Source organism: Macaca mulatta, chromosome 1, assembly GCF_049350105.2.
Source record: "Macaca mulatta isolate MMU2019108-1 chromosome 1, T2T-MMU8v2.0, whole genome shotgun sequence".
Lineage (NCBI taxonomy): Eukaryota > Metazoa > Chordata > Mammalia > Primates > Cercopithecidae > Macaca > Macaca mulatta.
In genome coordinates this window covers 222050652-222073216 of record NC_133406.1, presented here as the reverse complement: position 1 = coordinate 222073216, position 22565 = coordinate 222050652, and the positions used below count along the sequence as shown (strand labels likewise).

Below are 22565 nucleotides of genomic sequence, written 5' to 3'. Positions count from 1 at the left end.
GGGACAGTTTATTTGATTTATTGATTTATTTTTGAGACGGAGTCTTGCTCTGTCACCCAGGCTGGAGTGCAGAGTACAATCTCGGCTCACTACAACCTCTGCTTCCTGAATTCAAGCGATTCTCCTGCCTCAGCCTCCCGAGTAGCTGGGATTACAGGTGCACACCACCAGGCCTGGCTAATTTTTATATTTTTAGTAGAGATGGGGTGTCGCCATGTTGGCCAGGCTGGTCTCGAACTCCCGACCTCAGGTGATCCGCCCGCCTTGGCCTCCCAAAGTGCTGGGATTACAGGCGTGAGCCACTGCGCCCGGCCCAAAGGGGATAGTTTAGCTGGGTGGTGGGGGCTGTAGGAAAATAACAGGGATGAGGGACCATTGAAAGGAGGTGCCCCCCAGGTCCCTAGTCCTGGCCTTTGGGAAGCCAGGCGCCGGGCTCACCTCGCCCTGCAGGTCGATGGTCGGATTGCAGTTGGTGAAATCCTCCCACAGCAGCAGCGTGTCTTCATTCTCTTCCCACGTCAGGCTGTCACAGTCGTCGTCAAAGTCAAAGGTCTCCCGCCTGTGGGGGTGACACCAGAGGGCATGACTGAACAGAAGCCAGGCTCCAGGGACCCACACAGGGGACAGAAAGGGGCAGCTGCCCAATAGGTACACACCTTCAAGGCTGTCCTCAGAAAAGACAGGGGTAGTAGCCAAAGGCGACATTCGCCATATCCAAAAGGAGTTTAACTCTTTTAAAATGCAGAATGTATTTATGTATCGTTTGAATAATTAAAAATGTGTATTTTTTTTAATGTCAGGCTTTAATTAATTGGGACTAAAGATATTTTCCTCCAAGTCCAATCTTGCAATTTTCCTCATTCATTTAACAGCTATTTCTTGAGCCCCTAGTTTGAGTGAGATGCTCAATATAATACCATCTTCTCTGCAATTTGGGAAGGTTGGTATTATTCCTATTTTACAGATGAAGAAATGGTGGCTCAGAAAGGATAACTCAACTGTCTAAAGTCACACAGCTAGCATGTAGCAGAAACAGGCTAGAATGCCAAATGTTTCCTATAGCTTTTTCCTCCCCGTCAAGACACTCCCCAAGCACCCGTTAGGTGCTGGGCACTGGACCAGCACTAAGCATGCAGTAAAATGCAACGCCCTCAAAACAATTCCACCTCAAAACAATCCCATGAGGTAAGCATAACTATCATTCCCATTTCACAGGTGAGAAAACAGAGGCTCAGAGGGATTGAGTGGCCTTCTAGAACAATACATGCTGGAAACGAGATTTGAATTCAAAGCCTGGGAGATGTCAAGACCTCCCTATTGGCCAGAACCAGAAGTAGGTTGACCAACCATGCAGGTTTGACTGGGACTAAGGGGTTCCCAAAATGCATTGGTTACCCCAACTGGAGGAGACCTAAAGATCAGCTCATCCAACATTCCCCTCTTTCCAAGGGGAAGGCTGAGTCTGCAGGAGTGAAATCACTTGACCCAGTGCATCGGTAGCACACGACAGTGTGGACCCTGTCTCCAGGCTGCCCTCCCAGGGCTCTCCCCATTGCCCGCCCTCCCTCAACTCCTTCCTGGATCCTCAGGGGCAATGAGTGTTCCCAATGGACTGGGTTGGAGACTGGGCAGGTCCCAAGAAGGCTGTCTGGTAAAAAGCTGCCTCGAGCGCCCCCTGGAGTCAGGCAGGGCTGGCTCCCCTCCAAAAGCCATTCCCACAGGAGTCCATAGGTGGCTCCCCGAGTCTAGGGTCCTGAGCTGGGGGGCGGGTGCTAGAGAGGGCCGTATGGCCGGGAGCCGCCAGGGTCCAGCCCTCACTGCATCACATACTCGATTCCTGACTTCACTTCCTTCCCAGCGTCTGGGATCTGAAGGAAACCCCAGCCGAGGGACAGGAAGCTGGAAAGGACAGAAAGACGGGCAAGAGAAGGAACTCGGAAGAGACCCCCACTTCACAAATCTGCCAAGGTGGGGCTGAGGAGGAGCCTTGGCCCTGCCGGGGGACAGCTGCACGTTCCCCCTCTTCTTCTTGGTCTGAAGCCCAAACAACCGACTTGGATCAAAACAAAACACGGCTGCATTACTCAAACACTTCATCAGATCTGGCCAGGGGCAGCCTGGCTAGGTCCTGCCCACAGCTGGCGGAGATGTCCACGGGAAAGGCCCAGGGCCCCGCCTGCGGTGGGGTCAGGGTGGCCTACACAGAACTGCAGAATGGGGGTGGGGGGTGATCAAAGTGATCAGAGGGTTCATTGTTTGTTTTAACTTAGGTAACTTCACAACCAGCTAAATCTAATTCTATAGTGAACCCAATTCAGCTCTATCAACACTGAGGCGCCCGTTCCTGCAGCCAGTCTCGCCTGACTTGGATCTGAATGCTGTTTCCACACACCGGAGCCTTTGCCCATGGGGCCTCCTGGCTTCCACTCTGATCTATCTCCTTTTGTAGCTCACCCCATTCCTGGTCAGCTTAACAATGCCCTGGGGACTTTATAAAAGCAGGGACAATAATTTCTTCAGAGAAGCCCTTTAATTTAACCATGTGGACCCAGCCTGGGGTCTCTGGGGCATACAATCCTGTCTTAGGCTCAGAAATGCCCAGGGCAATGTTTCAAAAAACCTAGATCCAACCACTGGTTCTTTCCAAAAGCCCCTATTGGCCAGGTGCAATGGCTCATGCCTGTAATTCCAGGACTTTGGGAGGTCAAGGTGGGCGGATCACTTGAGGCCAGGAGTTTGAGACTAGCCTGGGCAACATGGTAAAACCCCCATCTCTACTAAAAAAGTACAAAAAAAAAAAAAAATTAGCTGAGTGTGTTGGTGTGTGCCTATAGTCTCAGCTACTTCGGAGACTGAGGCAGGAGAATTGCTTGAACCCAGGAGGGGGAAGCTGCAGTGAGCTGAGATCGCACCACCACACTCAAGCCTAGGTGACACAGCAAGGCTCTGTTTCGAAAAAAAAAAAAAAAAAGCCCCTCTTGGCAGGCAGCAAAAGATGAGAAATGAGATGGGGGGTATCAAAAGAGGAATCAAGAATCTAGGGGTCTCCTTATCACCCTTAAATAGCAAACCCCCAAAATACAGCTCCCATCTCAGTTCTGTTTCAAAGGAATGGCAGGTCCAGGAAGTATCAGGCAAAAGAGTTCCTGTCCCCACCCAGTTCCAACCCTGCCCCTGCCTCCTGTCTACCTTAAAAGTCAGCCTAGAATAGGGACAGAAGAGAGAATTCTCTTCCGAGCATGGCATGGGGGACAAAGCACTGGACCAAGAGTTGGGGGCCTGGCTCTGTCCTAACTCCACGTGTGCCCCTCTGAGGGGCCGGGTGGAGTGAGCTCCGGACTATGGAATTCTGAGCCAGCCTCAGAGTTCTGCAGGAAGGTTAGGAGAGCCCATGCCCCTGGCTTTTGAAACAAGTGATGTCAAAGGCATCTGCTAGAAGGAACATGCCCTCTCTGGGGGGGTTCGGGAGGCAGCAGAGCCTCCCAGAGCTCTGATTGGTAGCATTTGCCAATTTCCCGCAATGGCAAATTTTAAGGTACTAACATGACATCACTGAGGCTGCAGTGGGTATAGCAGCTTCTAAGAGCTGGCACCAGCAGGTTTGCCCACCACTGACCATATCCAGCCCAGACCCTGCCACCACCCCAAGCAGCATTTCCTACTGAGAGTGCACTAGTGTGGGAGGCGGCCTGGCTCTGAATCCCAGCTCAGCCACATACTAGCTGAGCAGTGTTGCCCAAATCCCTTCTCCTCTCAGAGTCTCAGTTTCCCTGTCTACAAAAGGGGAGGGATACCCCATCTCCTAGGTTGGGCGTCTGGAGTCAGCAAAGTGACATTTGTGGGGCCCCCTCCAAGTGAACGTCAGGAGCGATTTCTGCAAGCCATGTGGTCAACACAGCCACCCCACCAAGGGCAAACTAGTGCAGGTGGGTCTGGCTAAGGTCTGCTCAAGAATGGCCCACAGGCTAGGTGAGGTAGCTCTTGCCTGTAATCCCAGCACTTCGGGAGGCTGAAGTAGGCAGATCACTTGGGGTCAGGAGTTCGAGACCAGCCTGGCCAACATGGTGAAACCCTGCCTCTACTAAAAATGCAAAAATTAGCCAGGCATCATGGTGCATGCCTGTGATCCCAGCTACTTGGGAGGTTGAGGCAAGAGAAACACTGGAACCCAGGAGGCAGAAGCTGCAGTGAGCCAAGATCTCGCCACTATACTCCAGTCTGCTGGGTGACACAATGAGACTCTGTCTCAAAAAGAAAGAAAAGAAAAGAAAAGAAAAGAAAAATAGCCTACAAATAAGACCACATCTGCCATTGCCCCTTCTGGGTTCATGATATCCTTAGACACAGACATGTTTACACATGACCAGGGAGGGGACAGCCCAGCCCCTGTATCTCATGGGCAAGAACACCCCTTCTCCCACCGCTTTTTTGGAGGAAGCTTTCAAAGGCAAGGCAGGAGAATGGCAGACAGGGAACATAAAGGATGCTGGTGAATGGAAGAGTATACCCCTGTCCAGATTCAGCAGCTGCCATCCAGCCCTGTTAAACTGTGCCCCAGGTTCAGCACTGCCTGACCTCTTCAAGCTTCCAAGAGAGGCTGAACATAGGAAATTTCCCAAATCACAAATGTTGAAATGAATCTTGGCTGGGTGCAGTGGTTTACCCCTGTAAGCCCAGCACTTTGGGAGGCCGAGGCGGGAGCATCGCTTGAGCTCAGGAATTTGAGATCAGCCTGGGCAACATGGTAAGACCCTGTCTCTACAAAAAAATTTTAAAATTAGCTGGGCATGGTGGCACATGCCTGTGGTCCCAACTATTTGGGAGGCTGAGATGAAAGGATCCCTAAACCCAAGAGGTTGAGGCTGCAGTGAGCTGTGATCGTGCCGCCGCCCTCCAGCCTCCAGCCTGGGTGACAAAGTGAGACCCTGTCTCAAAAAAAAAAAAAAAGGAAATGAATCCAAATTCTTCCAGTGCTGCAGGCTACTCTCAGCCCAAGCCTCCCGTTCACCACCCCTGCCCAAGCAATCCGGGGAAACGGAGAGTGTGCGGGCCACGGGGATACTCACAGCTGGTTAAACATGCGCTTCATCTCATCGGTGATGTTCATGGAGCCGACCTCGTCATCCGAGAACCGGTTCACCTCCCCGTCCTGCTCGGAGATGTCATCATCGGAAGCCACCTTACGTTCTTTCTTTTTGGGGACCACCTGAACCAGAAAGGAAGCAATCAAGGTAACTGAGGGGCTCGGCTAGGATGGAGGGGAGGGGTGAACTGGGAAGGGAGCCGGCATCTCACAGGATGATGAGCGTGACTGGGGCCGGCCAGTGCCAGGAAAGGTGCAGGTCCTCTAAGAAGCAGGTGGCGTTAGCAGGAAGCGTGAGGTGGGAGACATGCAGGGGGACACAGACGGGCTGGACTCTTCCCTGCCCTGGGCGGCCTGGTGGGTGCGCCGGCTCAGCTCGCCCTTTTACCACAGAAGCAACCCCACAGTTTGGAGAGAGGAGCAGGCCAGACCAGGACACAGAGTCACCTGGGATATCTCAGAGCCAGCCAGAGAGACGGAGAACCCCTGACAAAGGCCATACGGCCCCATGCTGCCCAGAGCCCTCCTGCTCACATGCAAAGGCAAAGGACAGGCGGCCCAAGGTTCACCAAAAGCTTCCACTCCAAGCAGACAAGCCACAAGCAAACGAAGGCTGCGTTGGCCTCCCCTGCTTCCCGCCAGGGGGACAGCAAGAAGGCATGGAGGTGGAGAGAGGGCCCAGGGAGGCCCGGATCTGGCCCAGCGACGTCAGAGTCACACACACAGAGCGACAACACACCGTATTGCCCTGGGCTCAAGCAAAAGCCAAACCACAACCCGAAACTCAAGAAGCAGCCTTTGGAGAATGACATGTGCCTCATTCGGCTGGACTGGCCCCCCAAGCCCTCTCCAGAAGACAGCCTCACTGGCGCTAACCTGATCGCCGTCTCTCGGGGGCACCCACACTTGCACGTTAGGTCGGGGGGGTATCGAGAGCCTCTTTGGGGGGGAATGAAACATAGTCAAAGGCCAACAGCTCCCCTTCTGAACTCTGAGGTCCCTCTACCAGAGCTCAGGCCAGCTCCCCCAGTTCTCCCCATAACCTGGCCAGGGTTCCCCAACCGTGGGGATGATGCCCAGTCCGAGCACCCAGAGGAAGGAGCAGGAAGTGGGGCAGTGGGTACAGTGTAGGCTGGTGGACCAAGCCCTGGAGGGGCAGGAGACTGATTTCTGCCACTTCCTTGAGCACAGCACATCACCCTCCGGGCCTCGGTCTCCCCAGCCACAGGATGAAGCAGTCAGACGAGCCTATGAGTCCATGGGTGCCTGATTCTACGTTTACCTGGGGAGGCCACAGGGTCCGGTAGTGCTACCTCTCAGGGAAGGGGAGGGAGTGAGTGGGATGTGGAGGGAAACAGGGGTTGGCTGGGCAGGGCTGGAGGCCAGGGCTGCTCCAGGAGAGCGGGGGGTTGGCTGGTGAGCAGGGCAGCCCTAGTCACCTGGAAGATCTTGGACACGTCTTCCGAGTTCCGCTGCTGTGCGACATCGCACAGCTTGGCCGTGATATCGATTCGGCGGCAGATGTCCATGTCCACCTTCATGGCCTTTTCTTGGATCTTTGTGTCCAGGTCTGTCATGGGCTGCAGGGAGGACAGCAGGGTTTACATGAGCGAGGGATGGAGCAAGCCTGGGGGGCCGGGCACAGAGGTGGGGAGACCCCTAGGTGTCAGCAGGGGTGGTGCAGGGAGGCCTCCGGAGTCCGAGGGTGCCTTAGGCTTTTCCGTGGAGTGGAGGGCTGCGGCGCTGCTCAGGGTGGGATGGGGTCGGGGCCTTGGGAGTCGGGGGCCAGTATGACACCATGTGTGCTGCTCTCCCTAAGGGCTGGAAGGCATCCTCCCAGCAGACACAGGATCCATGTTTACTTTGTTAGCGCAAAGGAAAAAGCAAGCCAAACTCCCGCTGGAGAAAGAGCCCTTCTTTTCCCGCCCGCACACCCCGCCTGTCCCCGACACAGGCAGCTCTCTCTCTCGGATGCCTCCCACGACCAGCAGTGGGAGTCACTGAGGACCACAGGGTGGATCCCCTTGGACACAAGTGAGAGGGAGCCCAGTGGCCTCCAACTAGGGTCCTGGGAGGCTTCTACCAACCTCACCCAGCTTCACGCCCCTCCACACCAGGAGCCACGCCAGGCTCAGTCACCCACGTTCTGGCCCCTTCTGCCTTCTGGTGGGGTCTCCCCCTGTACTGCCCAGTGTTGGAAGGAGGAGACCTGGGTCTCCAGCAGCAAGAAGCCCTTTGCGGCCAACAGCTCCCCCCACCCACGGATACTCAGAGGGGCCCCGGATTGTCAAAAAGACACGCACGCCGGCCTTTCCTGGCCTCACGGAGCAACCCTGCCGAAGGCCACTGGGCCTGCGAGTCTCTCAGGCCCGCACAGACCAGACGGCACCCGGCCCAACCTGCCAGACACCCCGCTGCGCCCAGACACCAAGGCCTGCCCTCATCAAGGCGAGCTGGGAAGGAGTGGGAGCAAACACACACAGACCATCAGGGGAGCCCGGGGCAGGGCGGGATGGGTTAAGCGGCAGATTAATGCATCTCTACTCAGACCAAGGGAAGCGGAAGTGGGGAGGGGGCGGGAGGAGGGTGCCTGGTCTCCGATGCATCCAATGCATCCGTCATCCTCACGGTCAAACACAGCCAGCCAGGATTCTAACTAGAAGCCGAGCTCCAGAGCCTCGGAGGGAATGAAGCATTTTGCATGATGGGTGTGGGGGAGGTCATGACACCCAGGGGCGGCGGGCGGCACTTACGTCACTCATAAGCCCCTTAAACACCACCAGCTCGGCCTTGAGCCGCTCGATCTTCTCGTTCATCTCCTCCTGGATGGCATCAGCCTCCTGTGCTGCCTGCGGGGACGGAGATGGGGAGGCTTCAGAGGGGCCAGGTCTTCTGGGGATAGGAGGGTCTGGACACCTGAGTCCAGAGCCCTAGGCACCCGATGTCCACCCCAGCTGGGCACCTGCATGCCAGGGAAGGGGCGCCAAGGACCTCATCCTGCCTGGCTTCCCACTGAACACTGCTGACTGCTTAAAACACTTTCCAAAGGATTATCTATTACGTGGGAAAATCCATGGCAGGTATTAAAAGAGCAGGTTAATTAACAAGCAATCCTATTACATTAAAAATATGAGATCAATCCGTGTGAAATTGCCAATATTAGGCCATCTCTGCTTTCAAAAATGACAATGTCGTGTGTCGACCAAACATGCATCTGAAGAGCGTGGGTGTGCGTCTGCACAGACAAGATCGGAAGGTCACACGCCAGTTTTTCAACTGTGGAGGGGTGGAATTGGAGATCATTTGTATTTTCTTTGTGCTTTTCTATAGCTTCTACATATTTGACCATGAACCCATTAAATTTATAAAGAAAAAAGCACTTTCGTTATAAAAGAAAGGGAGACGTTCAAACTTTTCATTCTACCCACTGGCAATTATCTTAATCTGCCTCTTTCTTAGACGATAAATGCTTTCAGTATCAGAATGCAATTTCTAGACATTTTTGGAAGAACTTTTCATGCCTTCTCATGGGGTTGCTACTTTTGTTCCCATTTGACAGAGAGGAAAATAGAGGCTGAGAAGATGAAGTTTGCTGCTCAGGTTACACCACAGGCGGGGGAGTTGCAGAGCCCAGAATGCAGAGGTTCCAGCTAGAGCAATAAGGGGAATGTTTCCAAATGCCCACCACAGAGAGCCTGCTCAGGCTGGGAGCCCACCTGTGACGTGCCCACCTGCCCTCTCCAAGGCCTTCAGCCCCAACCGGGGGCACCCTTCTTGCTTGGGGGCTTACAGACCACCTAGTCCAAGCCTCAGGTGGGGAGACAGTGACTGGTGAGAAGGGTCGCTGGTCCCAGCTCATACAGCAGCTGTGACTTGCACCCTGGGACCCAGACCCAGGCTTCTCAACCCCTGCATCAGAGCTCTTGTGCAACACTGTGCCGGTCCATTCCCAGCTTCCAAGCAGAGGAAGTGGAAGAGATCTCGTGGCTCCATAAAGGAGAGACTGAGGCAGTAGGAGGTAACAGAGTAGGGGCTGCGCAAGAATTCCCTGGCTTTGCCGCATGAAGACTGTGCCCCTTGGCCACATGGCTCTCTGGCATGCCTCTCCTGGTCGGGATGTCTGAGGGGGCTCTTACCTCCTGCAGCGTGTCTACCATGGTCTGAAGGTTCATGCGCTTGGCGAGCTCCTCCTCCCATCTGCAAAAGCCAAGAGGAACAGGTGGTCAGAAGGTGAGCTCCCTGTGCCAGTCCAGCCCTCAGACACAACCCCAACACCCACCCGGGGCCTATCTGGAGCTGGGCAAGGAAGGTGCATTGGGGCATCCATCCCTCCCTGCCCTCTGGGAGCTCCCAGCCTAGGGGAGGTGGTGTGAGAGGACAGCCAGGCTGATGTATAACCAGAGTACCAGGTGGTGGTGACAAGCGCCACATTAAGGCATGAGCCCAGGACTTCGTGAAGAGAGAGGTGGGAGAGACCACCACCTGCCTGCATGCAAACTGTAAAGTGCTGTGCAAGCACTGCTTGCTGCTGCTTCTGCTGTTGCTGCAAGATGCAGTAGCAAAGCCAGTCCTTAGAAGCCAGGCTGCAGCCAGCTCCACTCTCAGGCTCTTCTTTGCACCCATTGTGCTAAGCATTGCGATGCCCCACAGCCTCCCCAAACCAACACAGAACTCTCCTATGTCGGTGTTATCATTCCATTTTACAGTTGTGGAAACCAAGGCTCGGAGAGGTTAAATAAACGTCTTGCCCAAAGACACACAGCAAGTCAGTGGGTGGGGCTGGAATTCAAACCCAGGTTTGTTTTATTACATTAAAACAAAACTCAATAAATACAGTTCCCACTGATTTAGCGTTTACTATGTGCCAGGCCCTGTTGTTCCAAGGGCTTCCACACCACTACTTTCACATGCATACTGCCCGAAGCTGAACAGGAAAAGCAGGAGGGGAGAAGGCAGAGGAGGGTTCAGCGGACCCCCCTGCCCTTAACCGCAGGAAGGGGTGGGAGCACTTCCCTGGGGCTAGATGATAATACCAATTCCAGAACCACCTTCCCTGAGACTTACTTTGTACCAGGCACTGTTCTACATGAAGTTAATTCAATCCTCATAACCACCCATGGCGTAGGTACCATCATTATCCCCAGGTGCAGAAAGCAAGGCCCAGAGGCACAAGCTGAGCCCAAGGCCAGGGTGAGATAGTGTGGAGCTAGGACTGAAACCCAGGTGGGGAGGCTCCAGACTGGTTGCTCAGAATCCCCTTGCGGAGTTCCTCATAGACCTAGGAACTGTCAAAGCCTGAAGGCCCTAACCCAGCTCCTCCAACAGAGTTCCTCCCTCCCTGGAGGCAGTTGGGGGCAGGTTCTTTCCCTACTGGGATGTCTGTCCATCCTGGGACAGACAGAGGAGCTTCTCTCCTTCCGCACCCGACTGCTACCCTCCCTACATGGCCTCGGAGCAGGGCAGTCTGGAACCCTTTTAGGATGCTGTCGGGGCCAGCTAAAAATAGGCCAGAGGGGAGGGAGGGGTGGAGAGTCGGTTACGTCACCGGCTTTTGGAAACAAGAGAAAACGGATAGTGTTTGCACACACAGAGGAAAATTCCTCCTCTCTCCCACAGGAGACAGCCCCGGCCAGGGCTCCTGGAGGACACACACTCTCTCCCTCTCCCTCTTTCCTCCGGCCTTTCCCAGCCCTAGCGTTAGCTGCTAGGCTGAGATCTGCGTGGGTTCCAGGGTCCAGACCTAGAGGGCAAGGGATTCCTGCCAGGGCTAGAGGGCACAGAGGAAGCTAAGAGGGGGCAGGAAGGGAACCTAAGGGCCTAAATCAGCCGGGACCATCTTACTGAACCTCCCCTCATTGTACAAATGGGGAAACTGAGGCCGGATGGTCAAGCCATTTGCCCAGATAACCTAGTATATCAGGAGCAAGGCTAGGAGTCCAGTCCCAGGCCATCTCTCACCGAGAAGAGCAGGCCCCACGTTGGGGACAGGAATCACAATGGGGGAAAGTTCCCAGGCCACTCCACCCCTGCCCAGGAGCACAGGGCATCTGGGGCCTCCCTCGGGGGTGAAGGCTGGAGCACAGGTCCCAAGCTGAATCATCTCTCCTGGCCACGCTGCTCAGAGTGGGGAAGGCGACTCAATTCCAAAGCCACTGAGCAGGGCAGGTGCAAAGGCGAGCCCCAGCGTGGCTCTGGCTGCAGCCTGGCGTCTAGAGCCAGCCCTCTAACACATCTTGCAGCAAGAACAGGAGTAGCAAAGAAGGGCACAAAAAATAAAGAATGACATGGCTCCTCCCTTGGATGCAGGCACCCAGGGGCACCTCCCTGACACTCCCCATTCCCCAGAGGGGCCCTTTGGAATGAGGCCCAGCACCCCTCACTTTTCCTTTGAGCAACCATCTCATGAGGAAGGCGAGGCAGGAGCCAATAGACCCCTTGTACAGATGGAGAAAATGAGGACCGGAGAGGGAATGAGACTTGCCCCAAATCCACCCAAGGTGACAACGGGAGCCCAGATCTTTGGCTCTCCAGACACAATAACAGCAACAGCACCAGCAACCATTAACTGGGGGGTACGGTCTGGGTGCCACACACCCGGCTCACTGCCTTGGACACACATCACTGGCTTTAATGTGAATTATTAACCCTCCTGGGGAAAGAATTTCTAACTAAGCCTGTCTTGCAGATGAGGGAGCTGAGGTTCAAAGAGGTAAAGTAACTTGTCTAAGGTCACACAGCTAGCAAGCAGGGAGCTGGGACTCAAAGCTAGTCCAGTCTCTAAAGCAGCAAGTCTCAGCCTAGAATGTGCACACCAATCACCCGGGCATCTTATTACCATGCAGATCCTGGTTCAGCAGGCAAGGGCTGGGGCAGACAGCTCCCTAGTGATGCTCGGCTACAGATGGCACTGAGTGGCCAGGCTCTGAAGACCACACAACCCAGCCCCTCCACCTCTCCTCTCCCCTCCTGCCCCGAGTTCTGCCCCACCCCCTCCGCCCCACCACGTCTCAATCATGTTTCCTGAGCTGCACACACCACACCCCCAGGATGAGCTTGCACAAATGATTTCATGGGCTTTTTATTTCCAAAGCCAGACTGGGTTGGCAGCCGGCTGGCCTGCTCCCAGGAGGTTGAGGACAGACCCTGTATGTGGACAGCAGCTGGCTTGACTGAAGAGCCTGTCGTCCGCCCTGACATCCCTCCCAGCAGTGGTGGAGAAAACCTGGCTCAGCCAACTCCAGTGTTGACAATGCAGAAAAGCTCTGTCCTTGGACCGTTCTGAGGACTGGCGTGAAGGGCCAGGGGGGCGATGTGCTTCTTATGGCACTCCAGACACCCGCGTTCCCTCCCCACCCACCCAGAGCCAGGGAGCACTCAGCTTAACTGAGAACTGGTCAACCAAGTTGCTGGCACGGAGATTTCAACACCTGCTTCCCAAGCACAACCCTCCCTCTTCCCTGGGTCTGCCCACAAGAGTAAGGTTTCAGTGGGGAGGGTGTTTCAGACAGAAGAACCAACAGAAACAAAGAGGGCAGCAGGAAGGGACAGGCCAGGCGCTGTCTGCCACCAAGAGACGGGTGCACCTACTTTGAGTCAGAGGTTTGCGGACATCATTTCCTTTCAGCCTGTGCAAACCCCACTCTCAGCCCCAGCCCACGGCTGAGCAAATGACTTGCCCAAAGACTGCCTAGGAAATGGCAGCATCTGGATTCGAATCCAGGTCTGGCAGAATCCTACGCCCAGGCCCTTTAAGGCTGAAAGGGGAAGGAAGGCTGGAGTGAACATAAAGAGATCACTTTGAGGGTACAAGGACCAGTTTCCTCGAGTCTCCCTCAGCAGTCCAGGAGCTGTTCTGTTGGCTGGGGAGGGGTCCTTTCTGGTCTTTTGAAGACTCCAGGATATTGACAGGCCTGTCACTGCAGGAAAATGAGGTAACAAACACATCCCAGTGCTCTCTGAGGGGCAGGGCCTTTCCATAGATCCCCTCCATCATACTGCACATGCACTGGGCTGGAAAGCTACTCTGTCCCCACTTTACAGGTAGGAAAATGAAGACCTAGGGCCTATGGACAACTCCAGCCATGGCCAACATGGCTTGAATCACTGAGAGCCGCCCCTGCCCACCCTGACCCGGCAGCGCATAAAACTTCCAAATCCTTCTCTCTTCTAGTGCTGGATGAGAGAAGAGACGTGTATTGACTACCTTCTCGATGGTGTCCACCACGTTAGGTACTCATACCTCCCTCTATAAAATCCCGCTGAGCCCTCCCCTGGGGATCGTCCCCATGTTGCAGATGAGGCTCGGAGGTCAGGTAACTCATTTCCCCTCTTCCTCTCTCCTCCGCAGCCTCCTGAAACCCTAGCCATTCTCCCAGGTTTGTCTCAAATGTCACCTCTTCCCTAAACCTCGTATCCACGTCCACTGTTTGCCCCACAGCTGAAGGCAGCGGAGGCCCCAGGATCTCCTCTTCCCCAGTGGCATGGTCGTGGGATCCCACGGCACACAGCTCTCACCCAAAGGAGTCAGTCCCATGATGCCAGGGCCAGTGATGGCTCCACCGTGCGGTCACCGCCACTTCCACCTTCCCCACCACCACTGGGGGCTGGTACTCATCTCGGGAGGTCTCAGGCACAGAGATGGGGGCAAGGAGGAAGCAAGAGGCAAGGTCCCTGGCCTAGGTGGGAAAACAGGCACAGGAGCCAGGTCTCAAGTGGGGGTCCAGTCCTTCTGCAGGCCCAGAGAGCTGGTTATGATCATTCCTGTGCTTGCTGCTGTATCCCTGTACCTAAAACTGGCTGGGCACTTGCTAAGGAGTCAGATATTTATCGAATGGATTGGTTGGATGGATGGATGGATGGATGGATGGATGGATGGATGGATGGATGGATACATGGATGGATGGATGGATGATTGAATGAATCCAAAGCTGCACTTACTCCTCAGTGCCCTGATGGCCCTCGCCTCCAGCCAGAGCTCCTTTCCCCCAGAGCATCCTTAGCCTGAACCATCCCAGCCCAGGGGGCTCACGGGAGGCAAATTCCCAGCACAGCCCCTGCAGCTTCATCCATTCGACTCCAGAGCCTCTCCTGGGAGAGGCCAGGCCAGGCCAGGGGGAGGGATGGCCAGGGCAGGAAGCAGGCAGGAGAAGGAGAAACCTTCCCTTTCCCACTTCCCACAGCCCTGGGCCAGGGAGGGGAGGCAGGGATGTCAGGACAAAGAGTGCAGGGAGAGGAAATGACTCCACAAAAGCACACAGCAGCTGAGATCGGGGGCCTTGGCCACCATCTTAGCAGAACAAGCACTCTCTGGGGCTGGTGGCCAGGAGGGGGAGGTGGCAGCACCACCCCAGCCAGATGTGGTCTCTTCGCATTCCTGAGGAGCCACCACTGGAACCACGTGAGGGACGAGAAGTCTCCGCTGGCCACTGGGAAAAGGGGGTGGGCAGATTCGATGCCAGTCCCCACCCCCACGCCACTCAGGGCCAGTGCCTCCCCCTCCCCTGTCAGCTCAAGATGACACACAGACCTGCAGGAAAGGGACCGACAAGCCTGCCCTACAGAGGGGCGGAAACCCAAGCTGAAGTCACCAGCAGAGGGGCTGACTCACAGATTTTTCACTTCCTGTGCAGTCAGGGAAAGAGGCTGGAGGCTCCCGCTCAGGAGGAAAGTGGGTGCGGGTCCAGCAACACAATGAAGGCTCCAGGGACGAACCTGGGGCTCCTGGAGTGAGCATCCCAAGACTCCAGGGCAGCAAGAGACGGGTCCAAATTCTGCCCCATCACTTCCCAGTTGCGTGATCTTGAGCAAGCCGGTTACCTTCTCTGGGCCTCAGTTGTCCCCTGTGTGAGTCGGGAAGCCAGCCACCCGCTTTTGAAGGTGGCTGTGAGAACTACAGGAAAGGGACGGTGCGGGTGGAAGCACCCCTGGCACCCAGCAGACCACGGGTGTTCAGCAGCTCCATGCGAACTGCACGGCGCGTGGCCGCCTCCCACCTCCAGAGTTGGGAGGGAGGTGTAGAAACGGCCCACCCCTTGCGGGCAGGCGAGTGGCCGGCACGCCTCGGCCGACTCACTCGTGAGGCTGGGCTGGAGCCCTCAGTGGAAGACTTCATTCTGGGCCAAGCGTGGGCCTGGCCTCTGGCAGAGGGCAGGTGGGGGCAGAGAGCAGCTTCCTTCCCAGGGGGTGGAGGGCTGGCACCCTCTCAGCTCCACCCTGGCCTCAGGGAGCTCACCCCACTATAGCAGGGCTGGGTGCAGGTGGCCAGGGGCGTGCTGGAGCCTGGCGGCTCAGACCATGAGAGATTTTGCCTGGCTGAGTGCCCCTCAGCTCTGAGCTGCCCCAGCTCCTGTGTTTGCCCACCTGCAGATGCACAGAGGCATCCCAGCATGGACAGTGCCTCGCCCCAGGCCTCACAACAGAGCCAGGGCCAAGCCTGGGGGCCCCAACCGGCTGTTCTTCTCTAAAATAATATCTGAGCTGGAGGAAGAGGTTGCAGGCACAGTGGCAGACCACGGGAGCCCTTTCTTCAAATGCAGTTTCGCAGAAGCGGATGGGTTGGGAAGACCAGAGCAGGCTCCCCGGTGGGGTCAGGGCTGCGCGCCCCCAACAGCCCCCACTTGCTTCTGCTGAGCCCTTCTAGAGAACTTGAAAACCACAATTGAGTCAACTTCCTCCTTGCACACCATCCCCCTCTAATACCACAGACAATTCATATTTAAGGCAGAAAAAAAATCCGATAAGGGAGTGGGAGTGGGGCAGCGCTGGGAATACAATGTGGAAATCCCGCCACTGCTGCTAACACAGGGCTCACCTCCCGGGAAGCTCAGCACTGATGCACATGTGGACGCGTCGCCTCCTGACTTCCTCTCCCACGTGGCACACTGGCACACTGCAAGCCTGTCTTCTCCCCCGAAAATGGACAGCCAATAAGCTCAAGCCCCTGTGTGTGGAAGAGGCCCCCTCCTGCCTACCCTAAGCCCCACCCCCCCGCGACACCTGTCACCACCTCTTGTGGCCTCCCAGCTCCCATCTCCATGGAGCCCCTGATCCCCAGGAAAGGCTGCCTCGCAGACGTGCCCATCAGAGCCCGGCTGCCCAGCTGTACTCCGCTGCTCTCGGAAGGAAAGACAAATTAAATGCCAACTGATCGTCTCCACGGAGGAGGTATTAATTTAATGTGAACACTTAACCAGGGCAGCCGATTCCATTACAGGCGGGCAGTAATGGCCCGGGCAGGACGGAGCACAGGCTGCACGCTGGGGATGGGGGCCAGGTTTGAGAAGCCGCTAATCAAGTGTGCCCCAGCACACTGCCACCCACACAGACACACAAAGCTGCTTTCAACCAGAAACAACAGCCTTCTCCAGGGATCCCAGCAGGCCAGGTCTGTGCAAGGCTGCTCAGGGGAGAGGCAGAGGGGTCTGACATCCACAGGGAAGTTCCCTGTGGAAGAGAGCGTACTGGGCTAGGAAGCAGGAGGTCCTGGTTCACGTCCTGGCTGTGTTGCTAATTCGCTGCATGACCCTGAGCAAGTCCCTTCTCTGCCCTGGGCCTCAGTCTCCCCATCTGTAATAGGATCTCCCAAAATCCCTCTGGACTTGATATTTGCAGTGCTATTTGCACACACTGGATAGGGCCCTTCCTTGAAGTCCAGAAGAGGTGACAGCCTCAGGGACACCAACTCCATCCAGAGTTATCCTGAGTGCTATCAGGGCTCTGACAGCCTACACTCAACAGCAGGCACCCGCTGGGTGCCCTGTCCCAGAAGAAGCAGCGCGGTGTGGGAGCATGCATTCATTTGTTTGCCCCCTCACTCATTCATTCCATAAACAGTTCCTGAGGGCTTGCCACGAGCCCCGCAGGCCTTAGAGGGTCAAAGGTTGTAGGCATTTCTGCAGACCTCTCTAGGAAGGGCAGGTGAGCTGAGAAAGTCATCTGCCTCTGTGTGATCCCCTGAGGGCCTGCCTACCTCAAGCTAGGAGCCTCAGTCTCCACTTCTGTAAAATGGGGATAGCAATCCCACCTCGTAGGGCTCATGGACAGATCAGGAGAGCAGGCTCAAGTGAGGCACACAGGCGCCCTTGAGAGATGATGCCCATGCTCTTCACCGGTGTCACCTTGGCTCTACCTGCCTGGGGGAGGGAGGGGCAAATGGGTGGGTGAAAGTCTGGGCCCCCTAAGCAAGGACACTTCTCCATCCTGTCCTAGCCCTCTGGGGACCCAGGAGCAACTGAGAGAAGTGGCGCTGAAATCGAGTTGCTAAGGAGTTTTCCCAGCAAGGAGGTGAAAGTGAGTCCCATCGCCAGGCAGAGGGAATGAGCTGCGTGGGGTCATCACATTGCCTCCACCTGACATTCCCCCAGCTTGTTTCCTGGTGACCAATGGGGCCCTTTGCAGGGAAGCTAGCTGGCCTCTGGGCTGTCTGCGGTGAGCCATCAGGACTTGAGAGAGGTGAGTGGGAGAGAACAGCAAGCCCCTAAGTGGGCTCCGGCCCCCAGCCACACACCCCTTCAGGCAACGAGGCGGCAGCCTTGTGCAGGAAGTCCTGAAGCTAGTCCTGCCTCTGCCCCAGCTGGCTGCATGATTTGGGGCAAGTCCCTTCCCCTCCTCTGGCACCAGTTTCCCGTCAGTAATGCAATGATGTCAAGCTGGATGAATTCTAAGGGCCCACCCATCCAAGCCAGAAAACAACTTCCATGATCCCTGGACAAGCACCCTACACTGACCACAAAGCCACCTGACAAACCACAAATGCTCAAAAGCCAGCTGGGATGCCAGTCCTTGCGTTCCAACCAGTGTGTGTAGTGGAGAGGGCAGCAGGGGTTCTGGAGACAGAGGGTCCTGGGACCCAATCCCAGCTATCCATCTTGCAGTTCTGTGACCTTAAGCAAGCTATGACCCTCTCTGGGCCTTGGTAATACCGCCCAGCTCCGAGGGGTTTTGCCCACATTCCATGGAATAGCATATGAAAAGTGCCCAGAACAGTGCCTGGTCCACCACGAGCATGCCATTGGTGTCATCATCCTCATCCTCGTGACCTCCCAATTACAGCTGCTCAGAGAGGTGGGGAGAGGCTGGGAGAATGCTCTAGGACCACACTGTAAGTGAGGGGTCAGACTTGAACCCAGGGCCATCTGACCCCAGAGCCACTGTCTGCATCACAGCCATGTTGTTGATGGTCATGATAATGAGCTAGATGCTGCCTTCACCTGGCTGGGTGGCTGGCACTACACGGGGATGGCGTGGCAGAAGGAAAGAAGCCAGATGCTAATGCCACAGAATCCCCATGCCAGCAAAACCCATTGAAAGCCCTGTTTTTGCCCTCCACACCCCATAGATGTACCCCAGGAACTAATGGGCATGCCCAGCCCTTTGAGGTCTGTCCTAACAAAGGCCACGATGGCAGCAGGTGGGTCCAGGGCAGGAGAGCCCAGCTGGTCTCATGGCACCTTCCAACATACACAAGGCATTTAAGGGTGTTCACCCAGGCCAGCTGTTGGCTTTTTTGGGCAACATGGGGCCCAGGGAACCCCCGGGTCACCTGCCCCAATGCCAATCTGAGGTTTCAGTTGTTTTCTGAGGTGCCTGTTCAATTCCCCTATGTCTATATTTGCTCAGATTCCCAGCATCACTCCCACTTGGTATCGCTTATCAAAAACAACTTTGGAGAGGCTGAACATGGGGGCTCATGGCTGTAATCCCAACACTCTGGGAGGCCGAGGCAGGAGGATCATTTGAGGCCAGGAGTTCAACACCAGCCTGAACAACATATTGAGATCCCATCCCTACAAAAAAATTGTAAAAATTAGCCAGGCATGGTGGCATGCACCTGTAGTCCTAGCTACTTGGGAGGCTGAGGTTGGAGGATCCCTTGAGCCTAGTAGTTTGAGGTTGCAGTGAGCTAGGATCAGGCCACTGCACTCCATCCTGGGTGACAGAGTGAGACTCTGTCTCAAAAACAAACAAAAAACACCTTTGGAGAAACTGCCGCTCTGTGGACACTCACAATCCCAAGCAGCATGCTGGCCAGTGCCCTCCTCCCACTGCTTCTGTCCAGAAACTACACCCAGGTGGGCACTCCCCCCACCCCTAAAAAACCAGGCCACTCCAAGGAGGAAATTGTCTCAACCAGCATCTCACAGGGAGGAAAAATCTGCATCGTAAATTGCAGGCCACCATGAAGTTTCTGGAGCACCACTGCCAACCTCTTCCAGGCTTAGGCATCCCTTCATCACCTCCTCCAGGGAGCTTTCCATGACTTCCCCGGAATAAGTCACTATGCCCATTCTGATGTTCCCAGTCCTGAACTCACACCTTCACTACTGGCACCCAAGGGCTGTAAATTTTCACTTCCCTGTCTCTCTCATCAGACTCCACTCTTCTACAAGAAGGGAAGAACTTGCGTTTATTGTAAAATGCTGATTAGGTGCTAATCATTTGACTCCCACAATCTCTAATTCTCACCACAGTTCTGCGAGTCGGATGTTATCATTCCCACTATACACACTCAGGTGAAATGACTTGTTCAAGGTCAAATCCAGGTCCGTATGGTTCCCAAGCCTCTCTATGGTTTGACAGTGTCTCGTCGGCTCCATAAGCCCCACTCCCTGCCCACACCCCTAGCACATCACTTCGAAAATGCCCCCGGATTACAATGCCAGGGTCAGACGCACAGATGTGTACACATGGGGTCACAGTCACTGACCCAGAAAAAAAGTCACTTTGCCCATGTACTTATTTCTCAGCGCCAGAGAACCCAGGTGCAGGAAGGCCTCGGCGCACCACCACCTCCACTGCCAAGGCGATGAGCTGGGGCCGGCACGTGGTGAGCGAGAAAGGCGCCAAGCTCTGGAGCTGGATGGAACAAGGTTCAAATCCCAACGGTACCAACCACACACTCCTGGGCAAGAGATTCCAATCCCTGAGCCTCCCCATTTGGTCATCATAAAGATCCCGCCGCCTCTGGAGGCTGCTACAGTTTGTGAAAAGGAGGGTATACACAGGCTCCGAATAAACGGAGGCTCTCGTCCCTTCTCTGCCTTCCCTGTCACTAGCTCCAGGGTCTGAGAGAGCAGCGCTCTTCTTGCTGTGGTCTGGAAAATGTTCTGTTTCTTCCTGGCTCCACTGCGCTATGGAAATCATGGGGTTGCAGGGAGGTTGCAGCTTGCCATCCGGCCCCCAGGCACTGAATGCAGAGATCTCACCCCTGGCCCCACTAGACTAGGATGCCAGGAGGGGCAGAGGGTCTGCACTTCTGAGCTGTGTGCCTTTGGGCCAAGCACTTAACCGCCCGTGCTCCAGGTCCCCTAGCTTTGAGCAGGGGCTAATGGGAGCACCTGCCTTGCCAGGTTGTTGTAGTAGATGAGTCAACACACATTTCACACTTAGCACAGTGCCCTGCTCCCAGTAAATGCTCCATAGATGGAGGCTATGATTAGTCATGGAACACGGCCTTTCTGCTGCCCTCCCTGCCATGGAAAATGGTAACTCAGCTGGAGGGCAGTTCCTCTGGGTAGACTGGCCAAGGCCCCAGGGACGAGGAAGGGTACCTGGGTGCCAAACCAGCCTCCTCTGCTACCAATGCCCGGCAACACACGGGCTGTCAAGACACACAGGAGGACGTCCCATCTCCCTTGTGTCCAATTCGGCACCACATCCCAGTGCCTGGCACAAGATCTGGCACTGAGAGAGCCTTTGTGAGCAAGGATTGGGTGTTTCTGGAGACACCCAGGCCTGGCAGCCCGGAGTATTTCCCACAGCCCAACTCAGGCTGGCTACCGGCTTACATTTCATCTTCTTCCCCCAGGACAGAATCAACAAACATTTCCCAAGTGCTCGCCCAGGAGCCAAGTGCTGGGGACACAGAAGTGGATTAAGAGAATTCTCTTCTCACTGACAGAGGGGAGGCGAGTTCCGGAGCTCTCGCCGGGGCAGGACCTCTGGCTCCTGCAGCCTCAGATCTTCAATCCCTTCAACCCAAGAAGCGTGGGAAGATCTGGGCACTGGCTGCCCTGGGCCAGGCAAGCGGGGATGGAAGGGAATGCTCGCCCTGGGCCAGGGGGCATCTTCCTCTACCCATGAGTGAAGGGCCCCATCCAAGTTGCCACTGCCCGTTTGTACCCAGGGGCAGGAGGGAGGAAACCAAGCATCCACCATCACACTGAAAACATCGGTTCCCTTCATGGGGGACGTGGGTGACTGGGGATTATGGGGTAGAACTGTCACTCTGTCCCCTCTGTATCTTTTCTTAATACACATAAGAGGCCAGGCGCGGTGGCTCACGCCTGTAATCCCAACACTTTGGGAGGCCGAGGCAGGTGGATCACTTGAGCCCAGGAGTTCAAGACCAGCCTGGGCAATATGGTGAAACCCCATCTCTACAAAAAATACAAAAAATTTAGCCAGGTAGCCAGGTGTGGTGGCACCGCTTGTAGTCCCAGATACTCAGGAGGCTGAGGTGGGAGAATTGCTTGAGCCCAGGACCTCAAGGCTGCAGCGAGCCAAGATTGCACCACTGCACTCCAGCCTGAGTGACAGAGCAAGACCCTGCCTCAAAAATAAATAAATAAATAAATAAACCATACAACACACCATCTTAACCATTTTTAAAGTGGCATTAAGTGCATTCACACTGCTGTGCAACCATCACCTCCATCCATCTCCAGAACTCTTCCATCTTGCAAAACTGAAACTGTACCTGTTAAGCAGTAGCACCCCATGCCCCTCTCCCCGCAGCCCCTGGCAACCACCCTTCTACTTTCTGTCTCTGTGGATTCGACTTGTGGGTACTTTGTATAAATAGAATCAGATGGTATTTGTCCTTCTGTGAATGGTTTGTTTCTCTTCTTTCTTTCTTTTCTTTTCTTTTTTTTTTTTTTTTTTTTTTTTTGAGACAGGGTCTCACTCTGTTGCCCAGGCTGGAGTGCAGTGGTACAATCACAGCTCACTGCACCTCCACCTCTTGGGCCCAAGCAATCCTCCTGCCTTAGCCTCTGGAGTAGCTGGGACTATAGGCATGAGCCACCACACCCAATTCATTTAAAAAATTATTTTTTGTAGAGACGGGATTTCACCATGCTGTCTAGCGGGTCTTAAACTCCTGGGCTCAAGCAATTCCACCTTGGCCCCCCCAAAGTATTGGGATGACAGGCGTGAGCCACCGTGCCTGGCCTGGCTGATTTCATTTAGCATAATGAAATCAGTTCATCCATGTTGTAGTGTGTGTCAGAATTTCCCCTCCTTCTGTATCTTTTTTTTTTTTTTTGAGACGGAGTCTCACTCTGTCGCCCAGGCTGAAGTGCAGTGACCGGCTCTCAGCTCACTGCAAACTCCGCCTCCCGGGTTTACGCCATTCTCCTGCCTCAGCCTCCCGAGTAGCTGGGACTACAGGCACCTGCCGCCACGCCCGGCTAATTTTTTGTATTTTTTTAGTAGAGACGGGGTTTCACCGTGTTAGCCAGGATGGTCTCGATCTCCTGACCTC

At 55.2% G+C, this 22565-nt stretch overlaps 1 protein-coding gene across 2 annotated transcripts in view; it reads right to left on the bottom strand.

Annotated features, from left to right (window-relative positions):
* IFFO2 (intermediate filament family orphan 2) overlaps nucleotides 1-22565 on the bottom strand; it is a 50453-nt gene that overhangs the window by 7224 nt on the left and 20664 nt on the right. Inside the window, exons 2-6 of one of the 2 annotated variants that reach the window (XM_015127013.3) lie at nucleotides 9220-9280; nucleotides 7837-7932; nucleotides 6523-6663; nucleotides 5067-5206; nucleotides 439-559 (exon numbers count right to left, since the gene is read on the bottom strand). In XM_015127013.3, coding sequence (XP_014982499.2) covers nucleotides 439-559; nucleotides 5067-5206; nucleotides 6523-6663; nucleotides 7837-7932; nucleotides 9220-9280 — 559 coding nt within the window. The remainder of the gene's footprint in view (nucleotides 1-438; nucleotides 560-5066; nucleotides 5207-6522; nucleotides 6664-7836; nucleotides 7933-9219; nucleotides 9281-22565) is intronic. The other variant, XM_028838838.2, reaches the window with a different exon arrangement.